This window comes from Magallana gigas, chromosome 1 (genome assembly GCF_963853765.1).
Source record: "Magallana gigas chromosome 1, xbMagGiga1.1, whole genome shotgun sequence".
Taxonomy (NCBI): domain Eukaryota; kingdom Metazoa; phylum Mollusca; class Bivalvia; order Ostreida; family Ostreidae; genus Magallana; species Magallana gigas.
Genome location: NC_088853.1, coordinates 22,444,476 through 22,458,301, shown reverse-complemented (window position 1 = coordinate 22,458,301; position 13,826 = coordinate 22,444,476). Strand labels below are relative to the sequence as shown.

The window sequence follows — 13,826 nt, the reverse complement described above, 5'->3', positions numbered from 1 at the left end:
CCTCTCTCTCTCTCTCTCTCTCTTCTCTCTGACATTATATACAACAAAGAAAAAGAAACCTCTCTCATGCTGGTTTTTGGCACCTTCCCATGCAGTGTGGTAAAATAAGAGTAGTATCAATGCACCGAGGCACACACACACAAACAGCCATCACTCATAAAGCACACAGTCATCATCTCAGCCAACACAAGGGCCAGAGAGAGAGAGAGAGAGAGAGAGAGAGCGAGAGGAGAGAGAGAGAGAGAGAGAGAGAGAGAGAGAAAGAGGTGTAACAAGGAGAGTAACTGAGAACTCCACGTGTGTCTGTGTTTGTGCACACTTGTGCTTTTACAATGATGAAATCTGATCCAACTCATACTCCCTCAGTTTCAGGGAAGAATTCAGAGTGGGAAAGGGAGGGGGTTGGTTGGGGGTTGGTGGGGGGGGGGGGGGGGGTTGGGGGTTGGAGGGGGTCAAAATCCTCCTGGAATTTATACAACTATCAAATATGTCATCTCCAGCCCTTGAAAATAACTGGACACTTCCCTTTATTCCATCCTCTATATTCAAAACTTAAGGAATCATTACAAAAATGTTTTATTTTTTTTCTTCAGATTTTCTGATTTTTCTTTGGAGAAGGGATAGGAGAGGGCACTCTGTTGAAGAACCAATATACAATTTCTTCAGAAGGAACAAAATGAGTAATACTCCTTGTGTCCAGATTAAAACCTTTCACACTTATCCAGAGCAAAGGTTACACACAGAATTTACTAGCTCTTACAGGTGACAGAATCATAGAATTGACAATACTCCAGGCCTGTCTATTTCGCTTCACTCACCAAATAATCAACAGAGGGGCCACACAAACACACAGAGACCATACACACACACAGGGGCCACACACACACACATGGACTATACACACACAGACAACACTCACACTTGGACTATACACACACAAGGTCCATACACATCCAATATACTACTTTCTTATTCATCAATAATCGTTCAAATTTATATTCAAGGTACTGGCAGATTTGAATAATCACAAAAGTATTTTTGTCAATAACATCTTGTTTAATTTAATATCTGTATCTTTTTATCTCACTCATCCTTGCAAACATGTTGGACTAATACTAATAAACTTTTACTATCAAATACCTAACTGGTGTAATTTATTATCATACAAGTACGAACTGAGATGTAATTGCAATAATATTGTATTTGTTGTTCAACATATAGGGAGAGGGCAAATTAAAGTTTTTATAACATGTGCCCAATCCCAAATGCAATAAAATATGTTCAAATCAAATTCTAATTAATTGAAGATTCACTGAAATGGCCATTACCCCATTTTCTGACACAAGCACTATAGATACATAATCCATATATAAACAATATACCACCATTCCCCCACCCAGGGGTGTAAATGGCAGATGAAGAAATCAGCGGATCCACTGAAAAATCACATCCCTGCCCACCTCTCAAAGAAGTTTATGAATAAATACATATCACTGGTTTGAACCCAAACTCTGTTTTTGGCTGAATTGTATAACATATACTGTAGACAATGTACACCCCCCTCCCCAAGAAGTTTATGAATATATACATATCGCTGGTTTTTGGCTGAATTGAATACAATATTCTGTAGACAATGTACACCCCACCCCACCCCATCCCACCACTCAAAGAGATTTAAGAATAGATACATATCACTGGTTTTTGGCTGAATTGAATACAATACCCTGTAGACAATGTACACGCCCCCCCCCCCCCCCCAACCCCCCCCCCCAAAAGAAGTTTATGGAGATATAAAGGTACCTGGTTTGAACCCAAACTCCATGTTTTGGTTGGATTGCTGAGGGTTATTCTTCACGCCTCCGTTGGAGCCGATTGGTGGAGAAAACATCTGTCGAAAAAACAAGAGGAGATGTCAGATATTACCATATAAAATCCAAACGTAATGACGAACATACTTGAAAAAGAAAAAATTCTGATCACTGCAGTTGTCAATCTTCCATAATTATACACAATACACTTACCCAAAACATTCTCTTTAAGGTAAAAAGAGAAATAGAACAGCTGAGGGGGTCAAAAACTGGGCAAGTTAAATCAATAAAAAAAATTCACAGCTTAATGGTGACTGATGCAGCAAAAGACAACCAAAAATGATCGAAAAACGCAAGGAAAAAGGAAATAAATGGAAACTTTATCTACAAATATTTTGTACACGACTGCTAAAGTTTTAACGCTTTGTCAAGATGATCAGCTGTGCTGTCAATCAAAATGACAAGGACTTGCCTCATTATTCCCGATCCACTATACGTTATACTACAGGCATCAAGCCAGTTCTAGTGTATTTTTAACTATCAACAAGGAACTGATATATATATACTTGCTCTATCACAAATTAACAAACTCTCGGCTGCAACCTTTTTCAACAGGCTCATTTTTTATCATCGAGATCAATTAATTAAATTTAAGTCATTACATGTTATACATCCCTCTTACTTCATTACTGAAATTTGATTAAAGAAGTCTTTTTATTTTCTTATATCATGACATCTTGGTACAAAAAGTACTTCTTAAAGATGTCTGTTACAAAAGACAGCATTCTATAAATGACACTTATTTTGAGCTTTATGTCACAGGCATTTCATGAGGGTTGGGGGGGGGGGGGGGATACAATACTATAATTAGCCCCGACATCACCATAGTTAAGCCCTCTCATTCTTTGATTCAATCCATAAAATCCTCTAATTGTTATCACATGTACATCTATTTCCTATTCCCTATCACTGAACAAAATAGTATTCCCTTCTCTTCCCCCCTCCCCCCCTTTTTATCAACCCCCACTAAAGGTTTTCTTCTTTCTTGTCTTGCCTTTTTCCCTCTAATTCTCACACTCCCCGATTCCCATTGATTTATAAGTCCACCACCCCCTCTTGTTTTTCCCTTTCCCTGTCCTACAACATGTTAGACACCTTCCTGTGGGTCCCAGAACCCAATGATGTACAAGGGCATGACTGTCAGCATGGCCATAAACTGGTCGTTTAGTGGTCAGTGAGAACCAGTCACCAGCGTAGGTCGCACTATAATCACCGGACATCAGTATAAACAAGCCAGACCTAGCACTAACGACCCTTCAATTAACAATCAAGCAGGAACGATATGAGAGAGAGACAGAAAAAAATCCCCTTCCACGTAAATCTTTAATAAAACATATTAGACTTTTCTGATCTAAGTAAATGCCATCGAAGTCTTAAAAGTATCCAAATGCTCAGCGGCCCTCTAATTAGACCACTCTCAGCGAAGGTTTTTTTTACCAAATCTATGTAGATATCATCTAAGTAGCAAAGTAGCCTATTGGCCAGCATCCTTTTAATTACACAACTATCAAAAAAAAAGGGTTTACCCATCTTCGTAAATGTTATCCAAGTCCTAATTGGTTGAGCCCACTGGTCAGCAGACTCCTAATTACAGACCAACAGAATCTGGCTTCTCCGGGTGTGGCTCGGGATTCTGTGTGCTATTTTTTACTTTTAGGAAACATTTTCTCTGTGACTAAGCTCATTCTCGACCAACTAGGCGAGGCTTAAGGAACTCAATTTCTTTTTTTAATTTCGGTAATATGATTTTCTCCTTCTATGATCCTCTGCATTTAAACACATTGTCTTCTTTAGAAGTACCTGATTCTTTTTACATTAGTATGTTACGTCACTTCTTGTTTTTAAGCCGTACAACCGAGAAAAGTCTTTTTTTTTATTAATTAATAGAAATCAGATTGAGGCACATAAAAAAAAGACAAGCCTCATTATTACACACGAAGTCCTTCAGGTTTTTAGCAATCTTTCTTTTATTTCTTTCTAAGATATCAAAGTTATGTACTTCTACCCAGTGGCCAAAAAGAAAAGAGAATGCACACAACATCTCCTCGCTGTGATCAAATAGCTCACGCTGCAAGATTGCTTTCTAATCGTAGCAACACTCTGAAATGCCTTGCTACAGTGTTCAAAGAAAATCCCTAGCACTATATGCACTGCATTTTACAACAGAATGGGTCTTTGATCATTTTAGATTTCATGGTATTGTGTCTCACTTCTCTTCACAACATTGTAGTTTAGCTTTCAAACAGTATTTTCTTTTTCAACTTGTGCAGTATATAACCACGGCGCCAGATTTGTTTCATGCCAGCAGGCCAAAACGTCATTCTGTTTTATAAAAGATTGTAATTTGGTAACCTTGAGGGGAAATCACCTTGACCTTTAAAATTCATTTCTACTTTGATGAATACAAAAGACCCTCTACTTTGATGAATACAGAAGACCCAATCAATGGACACTGACAGAAGATCAGTACTGTAAATTTTTTACTAAAAAGAACTACCTGTAAAATCGCTTTTAGATCACTTCCTAAAGAATTTTCCTACAGGTTTGTCTTTTTATCAGCACTGTAATTTTAAACTACTTATAGATTTGTCTTTTGTTCAGTACTCTAATAGATTCATCTAAAAATCTTCCAGACCACACACTCTCTCTCTCTCTCTCTCTCTCTCTCTCTCTCTCTCTCTCTCTCTCTCTCTCTCTCTCGTCCTCAGCTGGCTGTTTAATTCCTACATGTAATCACCTCTACCAGCTGATGCCTGATTTCACCCCCCAGGCAGATTCCAAGCTAATCACAGACTTCGTTCACTGTCACTGTAACAATTTCATCCACCATCCCCCACAGGTTTTTCAGTAGGGACTTAGCTCATAATAAAAGCACTCCAAATATTCCCAGCGGATTAGAACAGAGGGAGAAATCAATCACTTTTTCATCTTCTGATTTATTGAAATCAAAACACATTCTCTGAAAGCAATCATTTTTTAACATTGCTTATATGACTGTCTTAAAAAGCACATTAATAAGTTCAGAAGGTAAACAAGTTCACTCCATATAAAAACTTTAATTTTTTCCTCAACTAAATTCCAGCTCTAGATACATTTAAGACTACAGAAGGACCTTACAGCTCTGAGTCTCGATCAACAAAACACACCACTCTTAATATTTCTTGAATGACTTTGTCAACCATCAGGAAGGAGCTCTTACAAAAATCTATTTTTTCTGTTTGTTCCTAAATCCACATGCACTTTTCAAAATCCTCTTCATTCCTGTAAATAACCTTAAATCCTTCTTGTTTCTAAACATGAATTTCCTAAACATATCCACTTTTCTTGTAGTAAGCTGCTCTTTTGAAAAGGGTCAAGGTCACAAAGATTCAGATTAGAGTCCTGACTGTGACCTTCATTAATCTCCCCCAGAATCATCAAACAACTGCATTTTTCAGAACCTGCCCAGAAGCATGTACACCAATGAAGTTGGAAGGGATAAAGAAATTAAGAGAAAAAGAGAGATTCCTGGCTTCTGTTTTCCAACACAGATGGATTACAAGCACCAGACTGACACAGTCTGCCATCTGCTCCTACTTAATACTGGCTGAGCCCAGTCTGCCAAACGCTGGCGTGACCTTGAGACTGAGGCCACCAGGTGGCTCCCCCATCTGGTTGTTACGGACAACAGGTGCTCTCCCCTGACACAGGAGGGCCCTGGTATTGATTGAAATGTGTACTACTGCAATGTGTTCCTATTCAATACACATCGGCCTGGTGTTCATTCATAAAAATTCTTCTCTCTTTATATGCAGACACCTTGATTTATTCCCACTAGCTGTTGATATTCCAAGGGTTATAACTCTATTTGGAACTCCTGCCAGACCTAACCCCACCCCAACCCCCTCCTTAGACAAATTCTTCCCTTTCTTTTATGTTTTGTTTTGTTTACAAGGTCAATCCCTTCTTTATGCAGCTGTTTAGTTAATGAATTAAATTTCAATTACTCTAGTATGAATTTTTACTTAGAAAATTATAACTTTCAAATCTTTCTACTTGCCAGTTTTGCACATAAATTTCTTGATAATTCATAATGCTTTGATATAAAAACTCTTCACCCCCTTTTGCAAACGGAAACATTCTCCCCCCCCCCCCCCACTCCCACCCAAACAAAAACATTTTCCTTTCCTATTCCAGCCAGTGCATTGAAGTAAACGCATTCTTCTTATAAATCAATGTACTTTTAATACACCGGATCTCAACTCTGCTTTATAGAACCCTAACGTTTCATAAAGATAGAGAGAAGGAGAGAGAGAGTGGGGCCAAGTTACAAACCACAGCTGCTCGAATTCAATAACCTCGTACCCTAATCTGTTACCCAAACACCGGGTAGGACTTTTAACTCGACCTACTGAATCATTATGAGGCCCGACAAGAGTCTCTTACTTCTACATGTGTTTGGTTTGCAACCAATCTTTTCCAAGAATCAAACTTCTTATTGAAACATCCAACCTTATTCCCCTTCTCTCTCTCCCCCTCCCCTCATTTTCAAAGAAATAAATTGAGTTTCTGATGAACAAAATTGTAAGTTTGTTTTAAAAAAAAATCCTTTTGTATTGTTTTCACATTCATCGGAACTACACTAGATTTGACCTCGCTGTTCAGTGACCCTTGTTTTTTTTTTTTTTTGAAAGCCAAGTAGGGAACAGCTGTTGCCTGGCAAATTTATTCAGGCGTGTCTTTTCCACTTAAAAAGCCCATAAAATTAGAAGGTTTATAACACTGAAATAAATTACATGTGGAACATTTCGTCAGTAGGGTCCCCAGAAAAGGGGGGTGAGGCATTTCCCTCTTACCACACAATTGTCAAACAATTACAACAGTCATTCCTTCTTTCCTTTCAAAGATTTCAGATTTTCTCTCTCTCCTCTCTCTCCTCTCTCTCTCTCTCTCTCTCTCTCTCTCTCTCTCTCTCTCTCTCTCACACACACACACACCTTATTTTGTTTGAAAGTTTATGGAGAAAGGCATTTCAGGCACTTTGCATAAAGACTGCAGTCTACTTATTGCAAGATTATACTATTTGTTGAATAAAGAATTTTTCTCCTTCTTTCCTTCACTCAGGTGGGGAAAGATTTTTTCCACAAGTATCTAACAAAAGAAAAACACCCCTACAAAAACCAAAAACCTGCTTTGACCATAAATCTTTAAATGCTTTTATGAATGCAAGTCAACTCCTTCTAGCCATCAATGAGAAAAAAAATCTCTCATCAAACGAGATGAGGAGATTAGTGCTAACGAATTGCCAGTACTTAGGGTTAAAGAGATTACCACAGATTATCACACCCTTAGAGATTACTGAAATCAAACTGTAAGCCTGCTTTTTTTCTGCCTGATTTTCCCCTAAGCTGATCTCATTATAAATTTGTGATCGCCTCTTTTGACTTCTTACACCTTGTGTACGGGGGTTTACTATTTGCCACATCAATTTACCATACCCACATTACACACAAACATTCATCATAAAAGAAATCTTTAACCTCACAGTATAATTTGATGACAAATTCTGTGCAATGCAGCAGTTTGTTCTTTGTTCCCAATCTCTACCTAAACTATTTTTAACCAATACAACAAAAAACAGCTTTCTACTCATTTTGTCTAGTGATAAACAATATTATAAGCATAGTTATCAGCCCTTAAAATTTGGTAATTATTTTTAAATGTGAGCCTAAATTTCATCCCATAAAATTGTTCTTTCATTATCATAGTATTAAATATATCTCATTTCATTGTTTGCCTCGAAATATCTAAGAAAGCACCCAATCATTGACCTTTCGACCTTTACAGTTACATTGACCTTTTTATTGCCATTCACTTTTTAATGTGTATTTCACCTGCTAATTACAAACAACTGTAAAACTCTTTAAATAGCACATAACAAATTAATTACAAAAACCAAACCAAGCCATTGTCGACCAAGCCATGATAAAGGTCTAAAATTAATAACGTCAAGACACATCTCTCATGATTTCCTATCTGGCACAAATTTTGCATTTATTTAACTCTCTGGTAAACTAAGGTCCTTAAAGACCTTCAGATGGGGTAGTAACACTTGAATTTGAAAGTTTCAGATCACTTTCAAAAATGATTTTTCAATATTGGATCATAGCTACCCAAATTCTATTTCAAGGGGGGCGATACCAACTACTTCTTCAGGAAACACAAGGATTATTAGGATAGGTATATATAGATGTCAAAGAATAATGAAGATGCTCATATGCCATACATGCAAAGGATGCAAATTTTGTTTCTATCAGTATTATCACCAACCAGCTTATACCTTTAATCTAGAATCATACCTCAATGTTTCAACAATTTTGTCCAATATCAAAAGTTCATCTAATTACTGCACCCTATCCAACTTATCCCAAAGGTCAACCTCTTGTTAGATATCCCATTAAATTATGACACTAAAATATACACCACTAATTCAAGCTAACAAGTTAAAACCCTTTGTAAATTAATACTAACAAATTAATCACAAAATATCAATGTACAAGATTCCCTGACCAATAAATTTATGCAAAGAGATCCAAACACCCGACCCCCCGACCCCCTTGGACCCCTCCAACAATCCTATCCTCCCATTCCCCCCGACCCTTATACTGCATTCCCCTTCATTCTTCCTGCACATCCTTGGGCTTTGGCACAACACCGATGGACTTACCGCGCTGAAATCGAGCAAATCGGAAAGTTCCTTATCTGAATGCATGTTCACTCGGTCACCGAACGTTCCGTGAGGGCCGTTATGGTCGTTCATCATGACTGCCGAGAACAACCTGTACCAAAGAGAAAACCAAACACAGACATTATACTAACCGTTTCTACGGTAACATTGGGCGGCGGCTGATGTCGCGTCGCCCCCTGATGGTGGAGAGTGCCGTATTGCGGCGGCGGAGGCTGATGATGCGACGACGTAAATCTGTGATGCTGATAAAAGGTTGGGTTAGATGTACGAGGTGAGGAGGAGGGGTAAACATTGGGATGCATGCTGGGGGCGGGCCCCTCCCGAAAGAACACCCCCTGGGGGTTCATCCCCTCGTTACCACTACCAGGTAGGTACCTGAAAAGACAACACGTGAAAAAAAAACACAAAGGTAGGAGAAAAAAGAAGCATGCATAAAAACATATAAGCAGAAAAGAAAAAAAAACATTTAAAAACGCAAACAGTCACCGAAAATGAGTACTAGACATGATATATTTTCTTTAGTTCTACATAAAGCAGCTTTATTTGATGTATGAAATTGATTGGCTCCATCTACTGAAAGTATACCTGGGTTGAACACATTCAAACCAATTTTATATTAAAAAAAAATTATTAACATCAAATGCAGAATACCAAAGGTATATGAGTTTTTTAAAAACACAAATATTTCGCTTGTAATGATTTCATTGTTATTTTGCGTTTCCTCTTTATTTTGCCCCGCGAGGGGAGTGTGTTTTTGAATAGGACTAAGGTAGAAAGTTGGAGTCCCTATCTTTACCAGCTGTTACCAGACCAATATTGCTTTACTAGGAGCGACCGCCTTCCTTCACTTGTATCCCCCGTTATGTTTCACGATCAATGCCTATCTTGTTCCAATGTCAATTGCCTTAAATTCACAATAAACCAGACTTTTTTTTCATCATGACTTCCAAACTGTTCATTTTTTTAAACTCAGGTTTCTTGTAAGTTCATTCATTTGTAAAATCTAAATTTTTTCAATGCCTCAATTTTCCCATCTCATTTATAACCCATCCCCAAATTATTGACTAATTTGTGTAAAAATTTTGCCCTGTACTAAAACATTATGAATTACCAGGTAAAAAAAATTAAATAATCCATGAATCTGGACTCCCAAATCATTCACAACTTCCAAGCAGATTAAATATGTGTGTATTTCCAACGTGTTTATCTTTCTCTCAATCCTACAGAGAAAGATCCTATTTTCATACTACCTTGTGCAGAAATATTCCTTCATAATATCTATCTTTTGCCAAAGAAATCTCCATTTAATGTATTTATTACAAAATATCTTAATATCTTGATTTGCTGTTACGCCCAAAAATCCCATCATACAGAACATTAAAACACTGTTTATGTTCTTACAATCCCTGTCTTGTTCATATAGAGCATCATCTTGTTCACAGAGATTTAGATCTTGTTCACAGAGATTCGGATCTTGTACACAAATATCCGGGCATTGTTCAAAGAGATCCTGATCTTGTTCAAAGAGATTTGATCTTGTACAGGGATCTTAATCTTGAACAAAGATACCCAAAACTTGTTCACAGAGATCCGCATCATGTTCGAAGAGATTCGGACCTTGTTCACAGAGATCTTGACCTTGTTCACAGAGATCCTGATCTTGTTCAAAGAGATTTGGATCTTGTACAGGGATCTGGATCTTGTGCAAAGAGATTCGGACCTTGTTCAAAGATCCAGACTTTGTTCACAGAGATCCGGATCTTGTTCACAAAGATCCTGACCTAGTTCACAAAGATCCAGACCTTGTTCGATGTTCATGTGCTGGATGTGTTCATACAATGTAGTTTCCCTCTAACCCTACACAACACTCATTTCAGGTGACATGTTTACAGCAACCAAAAAACATTCAAAGTAAAATATAAAACATGCATAAACAAGGCAAAGAAAAAAACATTCAACATGCAAATCAAAATTTTAAAAGGAAGCCATAACTGATTTCGAGGAGTGCTACAATGGTCAATTGTCACAGAAGTTTTTCTTGTACCAATTTCTTCAAATTTTTATCTACATTGACTAGTCACAACAATTATAAAAATGTCAGAACATTTTTATAGGCATACATTATTCATATCTCAAACAAATAAAAGTGGCTGACATAAACAACAAAGAAGGAATGCAACAAAAAATGAAAGTAGTCATGCAAATCAAAATAAACTTCAAGCAAGATGCAAACAGAGAAATACTTTTGGGGGTTCTGGTCAGGATTAAGGTGGGATGGGTGTGTCTGTATTGTGGTGAGAAGTTTGTTGGGAGGAGATGGGGGTGGGGGGGAGAGAAGGGAGAAAATTTTTATAAACCTATAACCGAGTGAAAACAAAAATAAAGATTAGACAATCATCAAATATTTCTTTTTCTCCCTGTTTATCTGCCATTCTCTTTATTTACTGTATGCATTGATCAAGATAACTAGTCTCCCTTAGGTAAAATGTAAAACATGGTGCGGCAATAAAATTCTTTTTCACTTTTTTTTCATTTCTTGGTTTCATAGGGACCCTTCATGAATTTTTAATGAATCTGTATGATGGCTTTTTCTTGAACTGGGACATATACTGCAACAGTGTGGACAAGTCCCTGTGTTATTCTACTGAACACAAAGCCTGTACTATTTTTGGTTTGCTATTTGTGTCATGGGTGGATCTATGCGTTTTCCATGCCTGTAGGTGTTTGTGTATTTAAACATATTTGAAATACCAGAGAGAGAGAGTGAGAGAGATGACAAATTGTAGTGGGGAGCACGGAACTGGGAGGCTTGGAGTAGGAATTCACATGCCATTTTCAAAGATTTCAATGTGTATGCGATATTAATGTTTGTTTTTTTATCTTTTAAATTACTTGATATTGTTCAGTGTTCACCTAAATTACATCAATAGTTATGACTTTTGAGTAAAATACTGTGGTCTGATACATGATTAGCATGAACTTCTTAAAATCAAAACCGGAGGCAGAGGGTGTTAATCAAATTTGGGGGCAAATACCTGAAAATCAGAAAATGACAAATCATGTCTGTAAAGATACTTGATCAAATAAACAACTTATCTGTGTAAAATTTATTAAAGAATTGTACGCGAAGGAAAGGTGTGAAATTAAGGTTTCTTTTGATTACTTTGAAAATGGTTCTCACCCCCAAATATTAATATTAATCAAGTTCAAATAAACGACAAAAAAATATTTTAAAAAATTATCATAAATAACATAAACGCAAACAGTGGAGACCTCCATCAGCATCACTTTTAATTCAACATTGAGCAAATCACTACAAAAAGCTAACAAATTTGAAGCAATAAAAAAATCATAAACTTGTAGGTGTAATATCTGTTGATAAGTATGAATGGCAAAATTCCATTCTAAAACTGTTTGCAAGCTCTATCAATAGAAGACAAAAATACATGTGTCCTCAAAAATCAAAACCTTCTGAGAATGGAAGGTGAGAATGTTTGCTTAATTGTTAACAGGCTCCAATAATGTATCTGCAGATGTGCACCACACATGTTCTATGGTGTAAACTAGAATTGTGTCGCAACATGTGTAGATTTCTGATCTATATCAAACAGATTGAGAAATCATTTTTTTCATTTGAAACAGACCTCCTCTCTCCCCATCTGTGAAAAGTCGTGCGACCAATTTTGATATTGGGACAGTATGGGAAAACACACAGATTTTTTTTTTTGATCTAGCAACAGTTGGGACAGGGCCATCTGTTATGCCCAAGAACTATAATAACAACACACGGCCATTATTAACACACTGTGAACGAAACCAGAAGGACATAGTGGCGTTCAGTGCAACGCAAAGCAATGGGGAGAGAGAGAGAGATTATTTACAGTGAATTCAAAATGTTCGACGAGCACAAAAACATTGTTATAACAATACAGCATCTTTATAAGGGTTGTGATATTTTGCCTCTAAACTTTCTGTGCAATCAGATTCGATTTTAGGGATGTAATGTGAAGGAGGTTTAACAAAAAGGAATCAAACGGACATGACACAATGGCACTGCCTTATCTACAGCTATCTTTGGTAACACGATCAACTCTTGGAGCAGCCAAAATGGCGACGACCGAACTACCGAAGTCCCGAACACGTTTTGGAACTTACCTTGCTCTTCGTTGCTGCCAAGCTTCGCTTCCCTCCGATAATCCGTCAGAATTTAACATTCCCTTTTTTCACTGCCTGGAAATCCAGCAAATTTCCAGACCCTCAGTGTTTGTAAAACATAAACTTTTTTTCGGCTATTCGGAATCTACCTTATTTACCCAAATGGCCTCTGTATGACATGTTTCACTATCCTTTGTCGCAAGCAGCGTATGTGATTCGCCCGTTTGATATATTCTTCCGCGCTCTCTGAAATCACCCTCTGTGATAATTGCGCGGTGGCAATTCACTCCGATTGGTTATATTCAACCTCAATTAATATATTCTGGTGTTAAATCTTCGTATTTTCAAAATTTGCGTCAAGATTAATAGATGTTGGAATTGTTGATCTTTTAGAACTATTTTCTGGTCGGTTACTGTTCGATGTGATGTGTGATGCGGTCAATGTTTTCATCGGGATCAGTAGGGGTCGAATAAAGAGTGTCTTATGCCTAAGGTATCTAAAGCTAAGAGTTAACTCACTCTAAGTTTTGGGACACTACTCAATAGCTGTTTTAATTAGTACAGTAATTAATTATTAATTGAAATGGTATAAAGCAGTTTGTTAAATCAATTTTTTTTATCACAAAAAAATATATATTTCTCGTGGCATTTCTTTTCTCAGCAAAGTTTCGAAAAGATAATAGTCTATTATACAGATATATTCAACATTGATCGGTATTAGCATGTATAGAAATATGTAGATATATTAAGTTTCACATGATTCCTACTGAATAAGTTTACTATATATGTACATGTACTATTGTCACCACTATTTTATAGACATTCGATTAGATCTAATAATTTATTGGCCGGTAGAAAAAAAAGTCACCAACAAAAATTAGAAAGAAAAATATGTGAAATTGATTTACCAAAATCTTTATGATAATATGTTGGATTTTTCAAATAATTTCTTGTCTTTTATTAATATGTTATAATTAACCGCTACATCTAATTTCTTTCCTTTCTACATCTTTTTAATTTTTTTTATTTGAGGCAAAGTGAAGTAAAATAGAAAAGAGTATGAAAAATATATCCAC

The 13,826-nt window shown here is 36.8% G+C and overlaps 1 protein-coding gene across 4 annotated transcripts in view; it reads right to left on the bottom strand.

Moving 5' to 3' along the window:
- LOC105345239 (transcription factor 4) overlaps nt 1–13,186 on the bottom strand; it is a gene marked incomplete in the record, with an annotated part of 55,095 nt that extends 41,909 nt beyond the window's left edge. Inside the window, 3 exon segments of one of the 4 annotated variants that reach the window (XM_066088651.1) lie at nt 1,801–1,888; nt 8,575–8,686; nt 12,751–13,186. In XM_066088651.1, coding sequence (XP_065944723.1) covers nt 1,801–1,888; nt 8,575–8,686; nt 12,751–12,809 — 259 coding nt within the window. 4 annotated transcript variants of the gene reach the window in all.
- Nucleotides 13,187–13,826: the final 640 nt, after the last annotated feature.